Here is a 20,064-nt window from a genome sequence, read left to right as displayed (position 1 = left end):
ATGCGGCGCTGGTGTGAGGAAGAAGGATTCCACTTCGTGCGCAACTGGACGACGTTCTGGGGCAAGAGCAAGCTCTACAGGAAGGATGGACTTCACCTCAGCAGAGACGGAACGAGGCTACTTGCAAGCAACATCAAGAGAGAAGTGGACAAGTTTTTAAACTAGAAAGAAGGGGAAAGCCGACAGTCGACCGAGAGAGAGAGTCGATGGTTCGGGAACCGATATACCAGGAGGATACTGTGCAAGAAGATAGAGGGAAAGACTCACCGGATTACAGGCAAGACAGATCGAAAAGGACACAAGAGGGAAGGAAATGCAAGAAAGGAACAGGCCACAAACTCAAATGTATGTACACGAACGCAATGAGCCTTAGAAATAAGATGGGTGAACTAGAAGTCATGGCACAAAGAGATAACGTTGACATCGGCATCACGGAAACATGGTGGACTGAGGAAAACGTCTGGGAAACTGTACTACCGGGATACAAACTATACCGCAGAGACAGAGTGGCTCAAAAAGGTGGGGGCGTTGCCATATACATCAAAGAGGAAATTGAATCTACTGGAGAGAACACGCCACAACTGATGGATAAGTTAGTCTCTATGAGTCAAAATTTCAGGAATAAATGGCCTGGAAACGAAGATCGGCATCTATTATCGACCCCCAGCGCAGTCCGAAGTAATTGACGGAGAAATGACAGACGAGATTAAACGCAACTGCAAGGGAGGCAACACAGTTATCATGGGTGACTTTAACTATCTGGGAATAGACTGGAACCTAGGCACCTCCGGCTGCATTAGAGAGACCAAGTTCTTGGATGCTGTAGGCGATTGCTTCCTGGAACAACTTGTCAAGGACAATACTAGAGGAAATGCAATTCTGGACTTAATTCTAAATAGCCTGCGAGGACCGGCACAAGATGTAGAAGGGACACTGGGAAGCAGTGATCACAATATGATCCGCTTTGATCTGGACGCAGGGGAGAAACATCAGTCCAAAACGACAGCCACGGCACTGAACTTCCGAAAAGGGAATTACGAAAGGATGAGACTCATGGTAGGGAAGAAGATTAAGAAAAGGATAAGTACTGTAAAAACGCTAGAGCAAGCTTGGTCCCTTTTTAAGGACACAGTCACTGAGGCTCAAAATCTATATATACTGCGTATCAACAAGGGATCCAAGAGGAAAAAGAACAAAGAACTGGCATGGCTCACTGTAGAGGTGAAGGAAGCGATCAGAGACAAGAAAACTTCATTTAAGGAATGGAAAAGGTCAAAAACGGACAAAAGCTGGAACAAGCACAAACAACATCAATGCAGGTAAAAGGGGCCAAAAGAGACTACGAGGAAAAAATAGCTAAGGAGGCGAAGAACTTCAAGCCATTCTTTTGATATATTAAGGGGAAACGACCCGCGAAAGAAGCAGTGGGACTGTTGGATGACCATGGAATACAGGGAGCGCTAAAAGAGGACAAAGCAATTGCCGACAAACTGAACACATTTTTTGCGTCTGTATTTACCGAAGAAGATTTACACAGCATACCGGAAACCATCAGGCTATATGCTGGAAACAAAGACGGAAAGCTGACAGGATTGACGGTCAGTCTTAAGGAGGTGTGTAGGCAGATTGATAGGCTTAAGAGCGATAAATCCGCGGGACCGGTTGGCATCCATCCGAGGGTCATCAAGGAACTGTAAGGGACGATAGCTGAACTGCTTCAACTAATAGCCAATCTGTTGATCAAATCGGGAAAGATTCTGGAAGACTGGAAGGTGGTGAATGTTATGCCGATCTTCAAGAAAGGTACGAGGGGAGATCCGGGAAACTACAAACCTGTGAGTCTGACCTCGGTACCGGGAAAGATGGTAGAGTCACTGATAAAGGACAGCATCATTGATCACCTTGACAGAGACGGGCTGATGAGGACCAGTCAGCACGGATTTAGCAAAGGCAGATCTTGTTTGACGAACTTGCTGCACTTTTTTGAGGGAGTAAACAGACAGACAGACAAGGGCGATCTGGTCGACATTATATATCTGGATTTTCAGAAGGCGTTCGACAAAGTTCCACATGAACGACTACTTCAGAAAATTGCGAGCCATGGAATCGAGGGTGAAATACTCACGTGGATTAAAAACTGGCTGGAGCATAGGAAACAGAGAGTGGGGGTAAATGGACAATACTCGGACTGGAAGAGCGTCACCAGTGGGGTGCCGCAGGGCTCAGTACTTGGACCCTTGCTCTCTAACATGTTTATAAACGATCTGGACATAGGTATGACAAGCGAGGTGATTAAATTTGCGGACGATATGAAGTTATTCACTGCCTGAGTGTGGGGAGGTGCTGATAAGAAAAGCTGGCAGAGACTGCATGAAGTACGTTAAGTGCAAACCAGCTCAGCAACAAACTAGAGCATAGTAATTTTGGTGAAGCATTTACTTTATATTATTGTGTTACCTTTTGGACTCTCTTCTAATCTTCCCAGTGAAGCTAACTGGGACAGTCTGGTCAAGTTCCATTTTGTTCAGAGACTGAGAACTGGGTATTGCATGTGAATACTCATGAGAATTATCTGTGCTGTGTGTCAGGAGCATGAACACAATGTGAAAACCTTATTCGGCCAATGGGCTGAATAAATCTTTATTTTGTTTTGAAGCCATTCTGACTGGGTGTCTGTTCGTCAAAAGAAAGTCTGCTGTACTTACACGTACCTGCGCTGTTAGGCATTTGCCTAGTTTGATAAAAGTCCTGAAGGGGACCCTCAAGTTATAGAGGGCACGCTGGGGAGAAGATTGTAACAGCCCAATGTGCTAACCAAGCTGGTTAGGCACCTAGGGGAGACAATTCCACAGATCCCTATGCTGACGTCTCATCTGCACATAGCTAGATCCCTAAGGGGAGCACTGTGTATTAGGCTGCTGGAAAAACCTCCATTCCCTCCTTGGGACCTTGACATGGTTTGTAGGGGCTTAGCTTTGCTTCGTATAAACTGCTGAAGGAAGCATCCTTGCTGGTTCTGATGCCCAAAATGGATTTTCTGTTGGCAATTACCTCAGTGAGAAGGGTCTCAGAGTTACAGGCTCTTTCTTGCAAAGGGCCTTTCCTTAAATTTACTGAAGCTAGAGTCTCTGCGTACTGTTCATTTCTTTATGCCGGAGGTGGTTTCAGCGTTCCTTGTCACTCAAGAAGTCAGATTGGCAGCGTTCCAGTCCTTTGGTTCCAAGAAAAGGGACCGGATTCTGAAGAAGTTGGATGTTGAGGATGCTTCTCCAATATCTCGAAGTCACCAACAAGTTCAGGTTTTCTGACCATCTTTTTGTGCTGTCCAATCCAGCTAGTCATGGTACATTGGCCTCTAAGACCATTATTTCCAGATGGATTCATAGGGCCATTTCATCAGCATACATTGTTTGTGGGAAACAGTCCCCTGTTTCCATAAAGATTCATTTACCTAGAAGTGTGGCTTCATCGTGGGTTGAAGCTAGGGGAGTCTTCCCCCATGAAAGGGAATTAACCTCACTGGCTCATGCTCCCCCTCCTGCCCTTATCTGTTAACTGTTGTTAAACCATAAATGTTGCTCAAAGCTATTAGAAAAAGCAAGGACTTAGCTTCAAATCCCGGGCAGGGTGTTGAAAGTTTCGCAGTGAAGATAGTTATCACTCAATCTCTCCTGCTGTCTCTGCTAGTCCCATTGCCAATGTTAAGCTAGCTATCATTTCGCCCTCAGGCTACATCAGAGCTGTGGACCAGTGTCTGAAAGATAAAGAGATTTAGCAGGAGAAGCTGCGCACAGCAAACTTAACACTTCTCTAAACAATACTGTAACTTACTGCGGCATTGTATTTTTCACGCTTACTATGGCAGAGATGGCTCCAGAGAGAACTGCCTCTGTTTTATAGCGTCTGACGCCATTCACAGCTGACCAACGAGCCTCTTTCTCAAGCCCAGCATAAACTACACTCGCAAGGCTTACTCACTATGTAAAGATCATTATCAACCGGGTAAAGGTATTACTGTTTCTTAAAGATTAAGATTTTTGAAAGTTTTTTTGAGAAGACTGTTTTTGTACATCCCACTTGAACTAGAAAAAGAGATTAGGTTCTTACCTTGCTAATATCTTTTCTAGTAGATAGGTGTATCATTCTGGACTCCCGCCCTGTTGTTTATTTCCTTTGCCTGCCTATTATCTCACTCAGAATGTTCTTATCCAAACCTTAAAGTTGGATGCCAGTCAGACCTTAAGGATATGAAGAGTAATCTATTGCTAGGACTCTTTGGAGTATTATTTGAGCCCCAGTACTGTTTCTGTTTGGCATGGTTGTTTTGGTTGTCCAATGTTTAAATGTTTGTTATAATTTCAGAACAGAACAGACTTGTTCTTCGGGGAGTTTCTAGAAGGGTCTATTGCCTGCTTTGGAACTAACTGTAGGGAGCAGCAGAACCCTCTGTGAAGTAGGAGGGATTCAGAATCTGAAGTAGATTCCTTCTGCAAAGCTTGCGAGTACAGGGATATAACCCACTCGTCCAGAATGACATTCCTGTCTACTAGAAAAGATATTAAGTAAGAACCTAATCTCTTTTTCTAGTTCAATAGGTATGTCATTCTGGATTTGGAATACACATTTTGCCATAGCTGGTGTTATTCATGGATGGGGCCCAGGGCATAAATTTGGATGGTAAAATCCCAAGGCCTATTAACATGGTGCACCATCTTTCAACTTCCAGCAGGCTTGTGGCTTTCTCTGGCTAGGGGGCTAACAACAATTGCTATAATTATACCCCCTCCATAACACCATCTCTGGCATATGTGCTATATTTTCATAGGCAGAAATACATTTATTTCTGTTTCTGTGATGTACTACATGCAAGGTCTGGCTTCTTAGGGTTTTAGTTAAATATGTGGTCACTTATTGTATATTTGGCATTTTTGTTCCATGTTTGTCACTGAGGTATTCTATTAGCATGAATTTTCTATATAGCCTTCTGTATCTATTTGGTTTGTGCATTTTCCCAATAGATGTATTGATATTTTAGAGCCCTAAAATATCATTGGTAGGATCCTTCTTTAAGAAACTAATGCTAGCATTTTGAATTTGTTCTAGGTTTTGAGTGAATTTTTGTTTTAAAAATTTTTATTTACTGTATTGCTGTTGTTGAGATTATATTTGAATCCAAAATGTATGGTGAGTTTTATAGAGCATTTCCACCAGTAATATAGCTAAAAAGGCATATGGAATGGAGGAGGCAATAGTACCCAGCAGCTGGAAGGAATGTGAAACCTACTTGCTGTCCTCAATAAAATGTTGAACTTTAAAAAAAGAGAAATAGATGGTATTCAGCATCAGCTTGACATTTGCACTGGCAATTGGTCATGAAAACAACCTCACTTCATGCCCCTCTGTGCTAGTATTTGATAATAATGTAGTTCCGAGGTCTAACTAATGTAAACATTTGGGTGTGATGTTGGACTCCGCTCTATCTTTTAAACCACAGATAAAAAGCGGTGTTGTCGAAAGCTTTTTTTAAACTTCATTTGCGTCGTGAACGATGAGATTTTCTGCCAATAGAGAATTTTCAAATAGTTATCAGTGCAATATTGATTCCTATACTTGACTACTGTAATGTCTTCTATCTTGGTTTACCGAAGTATGCCATTCTAGCTCTTCAATTGGTTCAAAATGCTGCAGCGTGACTTCAAAATCTGTCCATATTACATCTATTCTAATAAGTCTCCATTGGTTACCTGTTGCTGCGTGCATTGAGTATTTATTACAAGTATATAAATGAGAAAACCTTATTGCAGAAGGGAAGCCTTTCTATTAAAAATGCTGTAAGATCTGTTACTGGTAGAGCATTTTCTATGTGATAGTACAAAACGGTAGTATGGGCCCACTTCTTGCACTTGAGAGTGCATTGCTTTCCCATTAGTTTTTCAGTTTGGATATTTTTTACTGTTTAGTATTTTTGTTGTTATATATGCTGCTCTGCAGTATTATAAATTTGTTTGGCTTTTAGATCTATCTATATTTATGTTATGAAGTTTTTTTTCTGAATAAAAAAAAATTGGACAAAAATGTTTTATTGTATTATTCTTTTAGGACTACTTTAATAGCTACGTTATGTATGTACAGTGGCATTTGATTATCTAATCTTATGTGTGATTGCTATGATGATACTGGAGCACATCTATTTGACAATACTATTATAGGATATATAGGGTTCCTTTTACTAAAGCGTGCTAGCTGATTTAGCATGCACTAAATGCTAGCATGCCTTAGTAAAAGAGGGGGATAGTAGTAGCCAATGAAAGTTTAATTGACACAGGCTGAAATTAGGCATTTGCAGTTGTCATGCTGAAAGACTTCTATCCTCTGAAAGGGTAGTGTTCTGCCAGTTTATGTTTTGTTGATGTATAGATGCTGTTTCTATCAGATAGTTTAAAAATATGCTTATTTTCTTTTGCTTTTTAGATAAAATAATAAGGCATAGAGCTTGTACTCTGAAAGACACTGCACATGCCATCATTGCTGCTGAGCTGGATCCAGAGTTCAATAAACTTTGTGAAGAAATCAAGACCAGAAGAAAAAGAGGTGCACTGCAATAAACTCTTGTAAAAGATCTTACTGCAAAACTGGTCAAAACCCATTCACTGTGATTAACAGTAAACATCAATAATAAACATAAATAGACAATTCATAATCATTAAAACAAATCAGTTCCTACAATTATTAAGAAATCACTGAAAAGCCTTCATAAAGAAATAAGGCCCCCTTTAATCAAGCTGCATTAGGGTTTTTTATTGCTTGCTGCTGCGGTAAAAGCTCCGACACTCATAGAATTCCTACGACCATCAGAGCTTTTACTGCAGCAGCTGGCAATAAAAATAAAACCCTAACACGGCTTGATAAAAAGGAGCCTAACCTGTTAATTGTTCTCTTAGGCTTCCATGGGTGGCATCATGATTGTTGCAGTTGATCGAGTCTCACCACATCTGGGTAGGTAGAACCAACATTTCAGCCATCATGATAGCTGAAATATTGGTTCTATCTACCCAGATGCAGTGAGACCCAGACAACTGCAACAATTAAGCATTTAACTGTTTATGAAATTTCCTAAAATTTTCTCCACTGATTAAGTTCTGCTAGCTACCAATTCCATAGCAACCATTACTGGTAAAGCCATGTAGCAAGTTATAGATCACTTAGTCCCATTCAAAAAGGGCGCATAAGAACGTAAGAATAGCTTTACTGGATCAGACCAATGGTCCCTCAAGGCCAGTAGCCCGTTCTCACGGTGGCCAATCCAGGTCACTACTATCTGGTCAAAACCCAAGGAGTAGCAATATTCCATGCTACCGATACAGGGCAAGCAGTGGCTTCCCCCATGTCTTTCTCAATAACAGACTATGGACTTTTCTTAAAGGAAATTGTCTAAATCTTTCTTAAAACCAGCTATGCTATCAGCTCTTTCCACATCCTCTGGCAACATGTTCTAGAAATTAACTCCTATTGGTTTTAAAAGTATTTCCCTGTAACGTCATCGAGTGTCCACCTAGGCCTTGTAATTTTTGATGGACTTTAAAATCGATCCACTTGTACCTGTTCTACTCCACTCAGGATTTTGTAGAATTCAATCATATCTCCCCTCAGCCGTCTCTTTTCCAAGTTGAAGAGCCCTAACCTTTTTAGTCTTTCCTCATATGAAAGGAGTTCCATCCCCTTTACCATCTTGATCGCTCTTCTTTGAACCTTTTCTAGCATAAATGTGCAAATAGGAATGTAATGGCAACCCAAGAGAGTATCAAGTAAACAGATATCTCTAATTAAGAACTCCATCATCATCCTATAAAGTTTTAAAAATCAATTATCGGGCTTTTAACTTTATCCCTTGCTCAATAATCTACATAATGATTTCAAAACAGGAGTGATATGATCACTTAGGCTGCATCACCAGTAGTGTAACTGCTGTATTCTGAGCCATTATTATACACAGTAAGCTTTTAGAAGATCCAAATGCAATGAATTACAGTAATTCAAGCCATTTAACACCAAATCCTGGAGCAGTGTATGAAAATCACCTGAAGGAACACTATTTGAAGTATCAGCCACAAATTTTGCTCAGAAGGGAAGAGCAACCATAGGTTTTCTAATCCACCAGAGTTCAGCTTTCTTTAAATTGAACATCAATTTATTTATACCCAGCAAGTCACCAACTGCTTGCAACATGTCATTCAACGTAAATGGTTAGAACAGCATGGAGAATGGGGTGATCTGATCTAAATGGGGACTTTCCTTGAAACAGCTTTTTGTGAAACGCGAATTCACGTCAGAGTTCCCCACTGCTGCTAATTAAGATAAGTGCTGTTGGCATGGTATTAACCTTTAAGGATTTATAAATGAATGAATTTTTGACTGATGAGGAGGCTAGCTACAAAATATCTGGATTAAACATGAAATAGATAATTCAGATGTAGCCCTGAAGTCATTAGAAGAATTGAAAGAGTATGAAAGAATGAAATTATAAATGAAAATTATAAATTGAAGCATTTTTATAAGAAAAATAATGAATTGGGTAATATGAATATTTATTGTGAGTGATGCATGGATTGAAGAAATAAGTTATTAAGCTTCACTCTAAGTTATTTTGACATTAGTAAGCTTTATATTTGGTGACATTCAACGTAAATGGAACATTTTTAAAGCCCTCAGCTTGACTAGCTGAATATCATCAGAATATTTGCAAATATTTTAGCCAAAATTAGGAAATAGAACTGTGAAGGGCTGCAAATAAATGTTAAATAAAACTGAGAATAGGAAAGAACATGGAACACCACTAATCAATTATATCCTATCTTGCTTGACCATACATGAACACTCAGAAAAAATTTGAACAAGGCTACTACATTATCCCCAGTATCAAATACTGTTAAGAAATCAGAATCATTTGATTAATAGTTTCAAATGGAAGCAGAAAGATTTAATAGTATAAAAATTACCTGTTTACTCTTATCCAGTCAACAGTGAAAAAAATCATCAAAGAAAGCAGTAAGATCTCAATAATTACATTACATTACATTAGTGATTTCTATTCCGCCATTACCTTGCGGTTCAAGGCGGATTACATCCAAACTAAAACAAGAATTACATTTCAACTTTGAAGTAATAGATTAAACAATGAGATAAAATTTTAAGGGAGAATTATGGGTTTTAGATAATGTTTGGTAACTAGAAAAATTAGAGAGTACTAAGGGTTTATAGAGTGTTGGATGTTGGGTTAGGATTGTTGTGCTGGATAGGTTTAACGTGTTTTTTTAAGAGTATGGTTTTAATTTCTTTCTTGAAGGTTTTGTAATCTGTGGATGAAAATAACAGAGTGGTGAGTTGTTTGTCCAACTTAGCTGCTTTGGAGGCTATTAGGTTGTCAAAGTTTTTTTAGTTTGACATTTTTGGATGGTGGGTAATAGAATAGTGAATGTGTTCTTCTGTGTCTGATTGAGGAGGATTGATTTAGTCTGTTATTCCAGTAAGTTGGGCTTTCTCCGTTGATAGCCTTGTAAAGTAAGCAGTAGAATTTGAAGTTCACTCTCGCTTCTATTGGAAGCCAATGCGAATTATGGTATGCCTCTGTGATATGGTCATATTTTTTTAGTGAATAGACAAGTCTCAGGGCTGTATTCTGCACCGTCTGCAATTGCTTCATCATGGTCGCGGGACATGGTAGGTATAGTATGTTGTAGTAGTCCAGCATCCCAAGGATTAGAGATTGTACCAGTAGTAGGAATTGCTTCTTTTCGAAGAATAATCGGATTTTTCTCAGATTTCTCATGGTCATGAATGATGTCTTTATTATTTTGTTAATTTGGGGTTGCATGTTACAGCTTCTGTCAATCGTGATTCCAAGCAATTTTAAAGTAGGTTGTATTGGGTATGAAAATGAATTTATTACAAGATTAGTTAACGCTGGAGTTTTGTCATTTTCAAGTAGAATGAAATTTGTTTTGTCAGGGTTAAGTTTTAATTTGTGTTCTGTCATCCATATAGCCACTGAATCTGTATTGAAAGCTAATAATCATGTGTCTCAACAAAATACACTGTCATAAAATACACTTTTCTAAAACTTTTGCCAACATTGGAAAATTTGATATTGGATGGTAATTATGGACCACAGCAGGATCTACTTCTAAGCCTTTAAGAAAAGGATGCATCAGGGCCTGATTTGTTACGTTAGGGACTACCCCACAGTGATTAACTATTGCAACCTAGCAGGCAAAACCACATATCTAGCCAAATGGAACAGATGGATAGAGAAGGGATCCAGTCTATAAATATTTTTTTCTTTTTTCTTTCCTACCAAAGGCTATACTCTAGCCACTTCATCAATTATGAACAATGGATTTTACTGGGCAGCCTAACTGTGTTTTGGACTGTCACTATCACCTGAGTCCTCATTTTAGAGGAATATAAACCTATCCTCAGTGACACAACTTTTTTTTCCAAAATATTTGCCAACACAGCAGCAAACTGAATCAAAATATTTCTAAATATCCTAAGGAAGATCGAAAATTTACTTATCCCTTCAATGTATTTGGCATCATAGTGGATCGGTTAGACTTCTGAGGAAGGCATCTTCTGCCGAAACACAAATCATGTTGGGTCCTTTTCACAACTTTTATTACCAACCACACTTTTGAATTGTCTGATAATTGTTACTGTGATGCACAATCATGAATTGCTTTTATAATAAACCTATACATGTTTACCCAGAATTGGGTTTTTGGAACTAAGGGTTTATGACACCTCAGTTTATTTATTCTTCAGTATTTTTTTTTTCAAGACAAGATTGGGGTCACTATTGGCATTCAGCCTTCTACACTTTAACTTTATCCTGTTTCAGTTTACCGATATACCATCATACTAGTGTTACCCAATGGTTGGCACCTGAACAAGCTTAACTGGGACAAGTTTATTAATCAGGTTTCTGAGCAAGATATTCCACAGAGTAATTTGAGGACTTTCTTAGAGATCAGACTCCACAGGTGACCCTAGAGGGGAGGAATGCTGGCCTGGTGCCTAACCCTCAGTAAGCCTAGTTCTAAGAGAGAGGTTGTAGAGGCTCAGCATTAAAGATAATTTTCACAGCAACCTATGAACTGCATATATTTGCTTGAGGAAAGAGCTATTGACCAAAAGGCTTCTTTGGATCTGTTAGGACCATTTTGAGACATTGGGGAGTAGTAAGTGAGAGAGAGGCCTGGAAAATTCTTAGGCCAAGTGTGCTATACTTCATGGGGATGTGAATCCTCTCATCCTAACTGAAAAGTGTTCATTGAGGAGAGACCTCTGGCTGGTTTCAGCTTCTTAGTTTGAGACTGAATTCTGAGGGCTTTCTTAGAAATCATACCCCACAGGTGACCCTTGAGGTTAATTCTCACCCGCCCACCCCAAGGCAGAGCTTTTTGGGCTCTTCAGCCACCCAGGAACAGAGCATTGCTTTGGTAGGATTTTTCAGTTCTTTCTTTTTTCTTTCAGGTGTAAGTACTTCTGCAACCACAGTATGGCTGGGAAACGTGTCACCAAAGCTACTTGCTCAGATTACAGCTTCTGTCTCTGTGCAGAGAGAAAATGCTACCCAGGCAGAGGGAGTGGTTCCATGTGCAAGCTGTCTTTAGCTTGAATCCCTCATTAAGAAGTAAAAGAACTGAGAGAGGAAGTGGCAAGACTGAGAAGCATCTGTGAGAATGAGAGGTACATCGATGAAGCGTCAAAGATTTCCAGCAGTGGGGAAGAAGAGGCTATGCTGAGGGAAGACAGCTGGACACAGATTATGGAACCCTGCAAAATTGCTACTGTGACTCCACCCACCCTTGACCTGAAGAACCGGTATGCTGCCTTGGAAGTGGAAGAGATGAGTGCATACCAGGGAGAGGAAGGACTAAAGCTTGAAATCCCTAAAATTGCTGTTCCCCACTATGAGGTGTAAGGTAGTGGTGGTTGGTGAATCCCTTCTGAGGGATACAGAAGCATCCATCTGCAGACCAGACATGGTGTCCCAGGAGGTATGCTGTTTGCATGGTGCCAAAATCCAAGATGTTAAAGAAAGATTGACAAGACTCATCAAGCCTAATGACTATTATCTGATGTTGCTTATCCACATTGGCACTAAGTTTTATAAATGATATTGCTGAAGAGCTGTTGGGTAAGATTTGCCTCTTTGCGGATGATACCAACATCTGCAATAGAGTAGAGACCCTGGATGGTGTGAATAATATGAAGAAAAACCTAACGAAGCTTGAAGAATGGTCTGATATTTGGCAGCTAAAATTTAATGCTAAGAAATTTAATGTCATGCTTTTGGGTTGCAAAAACCCGAAGTAATGGTACAATTTAGGGAGTGAAGAACTTTTGTGCATGATAAAAGAGCGGGGCTTGGGTGTGACTATATGTGAAGATATTAAGGCGGCCAAACAAGTTGAAAAGGTGACGGTGACAGCTAGAAGGATGCTAGAGTGCCTAGAAAGAGGTATGGCCAATAGGAATAAGGAGGTATTGATGCCCCTGTATGAGACTCTGTGTATCTTCTATCTTTGGCATTTCTTTTCTTCTGTATTTCATGGTTGTAAACTTGTTTTGGTTGTTACAGATTTAGAATCACCCAATCAAATATACAATATGGGGTTATGTTATTTTGTAGGGGTTTTCTTGCACTGTTTTAAAATAATAATTAAAATTTCAAAAGGTTGGCCTCCATGCCCAGCAGTCCGTTCCTGCGGACCTGAGCCCTAACTGAGTCTAGCCCTACCTGCGTACGTTCTGTTATAGCAGGAACTTGTCTAACTTTGTCTTGAATCCCTGAAGGGTGTTTTCCCCTACGACAGCCTCTGGAAGAGCGTTACAGTTTTCCACTACTCTCAGGGTTAAAAAGAACTTCCCTACGTTTGTATAGAAACTATCCCTTTTTAACTTTAGAGAGTGCCCTCTCATTCTCCTTACCTTGGAAAGGGTGAACAACCTGTCTTTATCTACTGTCTATTCCGTTCATTATCTTGAACGTTTCAATCATGTCCCCTCTGTCCCCTTTTTTCAAGGGAGAAGAGGCCTAGTTTCTCTAATCTCTTACTGTATGACAACTCCTCCAGCCCCTTAACCATTTTAGTCGCTCTTCTCTGGACCATTTCCAGAGGAGTACCATGTCCTTCAAGTACGGCAACCAGTGATGGATGCAGTATTCCAGGTGGGGTCGCACCATGGCCCGGTACAGCAGCATGATAACCTTCTCTGATCTGTTCGTGATCCCCTTTTTAATCATTCCAAGCATTCTGTTCATCCTTTTCACCGCCGCCGCACATTGCACGGACAGCTTCATCGATTTGTCGACCAGTACTCCCAAGTCTATTTCCTGGGGGGTCTCTCCGAGTACTGCACCAGACACCAAGATTTTTGTTACCGGCATGCATCACCTTATACTTATCCATGTTAAACGTCATTTGCCACTTCGAGCGTGTTTATGTCCTGTTGCAGGTCTTCGCAATCCTTCTGCATCTTCACTACGCTGAATAACTTCGTATCGTCCACAAATTTAATCACCGCGCTCGTCATTCCAATTTCCAGGTCGTTTATAAATATGTTGAAGAGCACAGGCCCAAGCACCAAACCCTGTAGTTCATCCACACAGTTATATCCTATTGTTGCTTGGACAGTCACTCCTGTTTGGCACAAATTTGGCCTGTCAGTCTTCTAAGGTCTCTTTGAAAAAGAGAATGCTAGTCCATCTCCTATAAGGACCATTTTATCTTTGGTTGCCATTTCAAAAAAATATACTATACAAAATGGATAATGTCCAACAAACAGTTGTTAGTCCATTGAAACTAAATGCTTTACCAGGGCTTTCCCACTTTTTTGCCTTCAGAGACAACAAATTATTTACTAAGTTTCCAAGTTTATTTAATTTTAATATACCCCCAATGCATACTTTCATGATGGTTTAATATAATGCAGATGCTGTTTGAGGAAACAGTTAAAGGAGACGCACAAACCTTGTCATATTTGTAAAGTTTTCCTATAGCTGAGAAAAGGTTTTTAGGTTTTAATAAAGCTTTCCAGAAATTGTTTGCATCATTACAGTAATCACTGATATCACCCTCTTATCCTCCTTTCTTTACAACTTTATAAAATATCCATTAGAGGTAAGCAGTATTGTCTTTACTTAAGATTATGTAGACAATCCTTGGATTCTCGTGCCTCATCCATGCCTGAGTTCAAAATGGTACCTGTGAACTCATAAGAGTAGTCTCATGGTACCGTCGTTAGGTATCAGACTTCCAAATATGGGCTAGTGGAGGGTAGGAGGATTAGGAGAAAGGGGTAGATATCTGTGGTGGCATAATTGCTAGCAGTTAGTGTAGATTGTAAAATCAGCATTTTACATGTATAGTTCTTATGGAAATAGGTACCAAGCCTCAAGGCAAAGCAGAACCAACAAAAAGAGGTGCTAGAGATGTCAAGTCCAATCTGTGGTCAGAAATCCTTTATTTGCAGTTTGTATCAAAGTTTTATAACGAGTCTTTAAAAATGGCTAAAACAGGCAAAGTTCCAAAAGACAAAGTCCCAACTAGAATCCAAGTTTTGGCGATACCATCGCCTTCTTCAGGGGACAGTTATGAACTTGCAACGTACTGCAAACGGTGCATGTGAACGCATTGGCATCTCTTCATCCAAAAAGAAGCCCCAAAAGTAGGGACTTTGTCTTTTGGAACTTTGCCTGTTTTAGCAATTTCTAAAGACTCATCATAAAACTTTGATACAAACTACAAATAAAGGATTTGTGATCACAGGTTGGACTTGACATCTCCAGTGCCTCTTCATGTATAGTTCTTGCCATTTACATGTGTAAATCCCTTGGTAGACACACTTTTTTTTGTGTATATAAAATAGTTATTTACCTGTAACAGGTGTAATCCAAGGACAGTAGGCAGATATTCTCATGTGTGGGTGATGTCATCCACAAAACCCAGCACAGACTATCCAAAGTTTTGATGGGGTGGGACCTGGAACAGAAGATTAGCTGGAGTCATCCACCACAGAAGTAAGTCCTTGAGTTGTGGTGTCACAGACAAGCACTGAGACAAAATACCAGTTGCTTAAGACCACTGGGAGGATAATTCCCATTGAGGATGTCTGAGGTGAAGACAGGCAAATGGGACCACATATACCGTGGAAGCCATGTGACCCAGAAATCGTAACATGGCGGCAAAAAGAGACTTCCTGGCAGAGTTGAAGTAGTATAGTGAGTCTCTGCTGAGGGATTGTGTCCAGACGAGTTTTAATGAATTCCAGAGTCTGAGTGGGCTCCAGGTTGGATTTGGGATAATTGACTTCAAAGCACAGGAGCCCGAGAAGATAAATTGTGGAATTCAGAGCCTGCTGAACCTGCTGTGATGTGGAGGTTTTTATCAACCAGTTGTTCAGGTAAGGAAAAACATGGAAGCTGAATGAATAAAGTATTGCTGCTACTATCACTAAGCACGTAGCAAAAACTCTGGGTGCTGAAGCCAGACCAAATGGGAGGACCTTATACTGGAACTGGCATGCACCAAGACGAAAACAAAGGTATTCTCTATGAGCGGGGAGAATTGAAATATACATGTACTAGTGTTTAAGCCCGTTAGATTAACGGGTGCTAGATGTCTCCTGCTTTTGAACTTGGGCAGGGGCAGAGGCAGAGCCGGGGCGGGAGGGAGTGACGGTGGGAGAGCAATTTCAAAGCCTCAGCAGCGGCGGCTCCTTGACCAATCCGCGCTTACAATGTCCCCACACTTGCGGTCTGGCTGGCTCCCCCACCAAAGCCCTTCGTAGCGGCAGCCCCTCCCGCATCCGTCCCCACGTCCCAAGCCTCTCCGAAGGCCGGCTCCCACGAAAATGGTACCCCTCTGTCCAAAGCCGTGGCGGCAGCCTCCCTCAAGACACATTTCAAATCTGACATATTGTAATCACAAAACAGAAAATAAAATTATTTTTCTTACCTTTTGTTGTCTGGTCATTATTCATATCATGTAGGGGTCCTAGGCTATGGTTGGCTTTTGATAACTCGCTTGCCAGGGCCCCTTCTTTCTTGTTCCTTCCCTCCCTCCATCCCGGCAACTGAAGACAGGCACCTCCCCCCAGTGGTCTGAGACAGGAGGGAGCAGTTAGGAGAGGGTCTGAGGGCAAAGAGGGGCTCAACAGCGCACAACCACCTTTCCTTCCCTCCCTCCATCAGGTGCAGTGCAGCTCCACAGACAAATTTTTTTCCCCGTGTCATTTTCTAGCCCAGGCATGGGCAAACTACAGCCCACAGGCCATATCCAGCCCATTTAGTTTTTGAATCCTGCCCGTCTTGTGGAGGGTCTGGCCCGCTGCCTTCTGTCGCCTCCGGGTCGGGTGCCAGCATGTTCTGATATAGGGCATGGCCTCTTCCGGGGGTGCATGCGTGGTTGGCAGTGCTCTTGCAATTTTTTTTTTTTTTTTTAACCCACCATCTGCGAGGGCTGTGGTGCCGTCGGGTTGCTGGTGTGGTTCTTTGGTGGCCCTGGGCTTCCCAGTCCCAGTGGAGGTATGCTGTTCGATCCAGTTGATTAGGCTGCCGCGACGGGGTGTGCGGTTGCCTGTGGCACATCTCGGGGAAAGACAGCCCGGGCGTGCCATGCATGGGGATTTGTCCATGCTGCAGGCAGTAGCGTGTGTGCAGATTTGGGGGCTAGCACAGGTGCGCGGTGCCAGGAGAATGTGCAGTGCAGGCCCAGGCAGTCCCGCTCCTGGCCGCCTTTGCGGTGGGTCCCAGAGCGCTGGGGGCAGGAGTTGAGCAGTTTATTGGTTGCCACTGCGTTTCTATCTGGCAAATGTGCACAACTCTGCAGGAGTGCTGTTTCCTCCTCTAGCATCAGAACACCCCCCCCCCCCCCATTACTGTTGAAGTAGAGAGAGATTGATGCTGGGAAGGGGGTCAGCAAAGAAATAAGGAGAGAGGGACAATGATGCTAGATCTGGTGTAGGAGAGATAAAAATGAAGAGAGCAGTGAAGCTGGAATGAATCATGTAAAAAGGAGAGAGGGTGCGCAGGCTGGATGAAAAGGGGAGAGGGACAAGAATGAAGGCAGATAATATATGGAAGGGGGAGAGGGCAGACAGTGGATGGAAGGAGCAGATGCTGGATTGAAGAGACAGAGAGGGCAGATGCTGGAAGGAAGAGAGTGAAAAGAAGATGAAAGCAGAAACCAGAGACAACAGTCTGACCTTTGGGAGGGGGGTTCTTTCTTTCTTTCTGCCTTAGCCCTTTCTCTTACCAGCATTCTGCGGCGCATCAGACACACACCCTCCCCCGGCCGCACCCCCTTCTCCCTGGTAATCCGCACCCCCTTCTATCCTGCCCGGCCCTCTGGCAAATTTAAGAATCCATTGTGACCCACGAGTCAAAAAGTTTGCCCACCCTGTTCTAGCCTGCACCCTAGAAGAACCGACCCAACAGACTAAAAATTATCAGGAAGAAACCACTGTCACAAAGATCCTCAGACAGGAGGAGACTAGTAGGCCATGGTCTAAAAGCACTCCTTGTAGTTATACTAGCAAATAAAATAAATGTAAAATGGGAAGGCACCAAACATACACAGGGAATACACGTAGAAAATAAACACGTATAATATATGTATACTTAAAGCGCATATGACACATGCTAAAAGACAATACGATGAAACCTTATGTCCAATGTGCGGCAGCGGCCAAAAAAAGCAAACAAGATGCTAGGAATTATTAAAAAAGGGATGGTTAACAAGTCTAAGAATATTACAATGCCTCTATATTGTACCATGGTTCGACCTCACCTGGAAAATTGCATTCAATTCTGGTCTCCTTATCTCAATATATAGCGACTCCTAAAAAGGTTCAAAGAAGAGCGAACAAGATGATAGAGGGGATGGAATTCCTCACTTATGAGGACAGACTAAAAAGGTTAGGACTCTTCAGCTTGGAAAAGAGATGCCTCAGGGGAGATATGATTGAAGTCTACAAAATCCTGAGTAGAATGGGTACAAGTGGATCGATTTTTCACTCCGTCAAAAATTACAGACTAGGGGACACTCGATGAAGCTACAGAGAAATACTTTTAAAACCAATAAGAGGAAATATTTTTTCACTCAGAAAATACTTAAGCTCTGGAACGCGTTGCTAGAGGTTGTGGTAAAAGCGGATAGTGTAGCTAGTTTTAAGAAAGGTTTGGACAATTTCCTGGAGAAAAAGTCCATAGTCTGTTATTGAGAAAGACATGTGGGGGTAGCCACTGCTTGCCTTGTATCAGTAGCATGGAATGTTGCTACTCCTTGTGTTTTTGCCGGGTACTAGTGACCTGGATTGGCCACTGTGAGGACGGGCTACTGGGTTAGACCCAGTAAGGCTATTCTTATGTTCTTAAGAGAAAACCGAAATATGGCTTCTCTGCTCTGCGGAAAACAAAAGTCCCACGAGCTGGCAGAGAATGGGAAGGCACCCATGTATGCGTGGTATAGACAGTCTTTTTTTATTTTTAATGTGACAATTCACTCTGGGCTATCTGTGCCGGGTTCAGTGGATGATGTCACCCATATGTCAGAATATGCTGCCTGCTTGTCCTGATATATGTCTATTTATAAAACCATTGCTGCCCCTGTTCATGCAGAACCTTTTGTTAAATTCAGGGGAATTTGAGCAGGTCCTAACCTAGATGTCTCAATTCCCATCTCAAATAATTATCTAATAAAATGTGTCTTCACATTAAATAGAATAAAGGTAATATTGAAACTTTGAAAACTTAAGACATTTTTTTTCATCTAGTTTCTAGATTTAGCTTTTAACTGTTTAAATGGAAATTACAATGCTATTATGTATTTTGTCTTGGAACAAAGTTTATGCAGCTTGGATTATTTACATAGGCGTTCTTATCTTGTATACTCAGGTTTATCAGTAGTAACAGAGCAAACAGTTCCTCATGGTTCAGTAGCACGAAATACAGAAATTGGAGTGGAAGACGCATCTCAAAACAAACAAGGAAATGGTCTGGATTTTATAAACTGTTCTACTAGTAAATGTGCATGTGAGTATTTCCAATCATTTTCTGCACTCTTTAAGGCAGCTTACAAAGCAGTGATCATGAACGCAATTTATTTTTATATGCACTTTTTAGTAGCAAATTTAGTGTGGAGTGTGGTATTGTACAGTGGTCACTCTGCAGTTTCTAAGAGTAGCATTTGCCACTTGAAGATTGATATTTCATTGGGCCAATGGGCTACTACTATACCAGCAGAGCATTTTTCTTTTCTCTTTGTAATGGATATTGGAATAAATCAAGCTTATGTTATTCTCTTTGCTTGTCATATATTTTATTCTCTTTTGATCAAATCTTAAACAATAAAAATCAAAACATGAAGCTCAATAAAATTATTCTCACTTAGGCACCCTTTTATCAAGCCACATTAGGGTTTTTTAAAAATCACCGGCCACTGCGGTAAAAGCTACGACACTTGTAGGAATTCTATGAGCATCGGAGTTTTTACCACAGCGACTGATAAAAACTCTAATGTGGCTTGAAAAAAGGGGGCCTTATTTTTTAGCTAATAAATGAGGAAAGTATTTCAAAAACATTTTCTCCTTTTTTGTTGCTTCAGCTTATGACCAGATGAGAAATTTTGAGGTTTAAATAAACTGCCTATTCTTAAAAATAACTAGTTTTGTCAGTTGTCACACAATCCTCAAGTAGGATCATTTTTATGTAGCAGAGTTGATAAAAGTAGTCATTGAGGGAAAAGTCCTTTGCCTTTATAAATGTAAATGGTCTAGTTCTTTTATCCCTCAAAAACAGCTGTACAAGGCAAATGTTTTTCACAGCAATAATCTATTGTCAGACCCTTGAATTTAAAAACTGATGTTACATGTACAGATTACTTGATCTTCATAAGTCACAGATATACATGAGACAGTTTTTTATAGGAAGGCTGCTGCACCTCTTTTTTATTTATTGTTTTTGTGATGTACAAGGTTATTGCTTACAAAATTATAATTTCT

At 41.0% G+C, this 20,064-nt stretch overlaps 1 protein-coding gene across 3 annotated transcripts in view; it reads left to right on the top strand.

Annotated features, from left to right (window-relative positions):
* ATAD2B (ATPase family AAA domain containing 2B) overlaps window positions 1–20,064 on the top strand; it is a 528,611-nt gene that overhangs the window by 422,149 nt on the left and 86,398 nt on the right. For all 3 annotated transcript variants that reach the window (XM_033936345.1, XM_033936343.1, XM_033936342.1), the window contains exons 23-24: window positions 6,472–6,591; window positions 18,959–19,096. In XM_033936345.1, the coding sequence (XP_033792236.1) occupies window positions 6,472–6,591; window positions 18,959–19,096 (258 nt within the window). The remainder of the gene's footprint in view (window positions 1–6,471; window positions 6,592–18,958; window positions 19,097–20,064) is intronic.

Source organism: Geotrypetes seraphini, chromosome 3 (genome assembly GCF_902459505.1).
Source record: "Geotrypetes seraphini chromosome 3, aGeoSer1.1, whole genome shotgun sequence".
Lineage (NCBI taxonomy): Eukaryota > Metazoa > Chordata > Amphibia > Gymnophiona > Dermophiidae > Geotrypetes > Geotrypetes seraphini.
The sequence above is the reverse complement of the archived record's forward strand: the minus strand, read 5'-3'. Positions and strand labels throughout refer to the sequence as shown.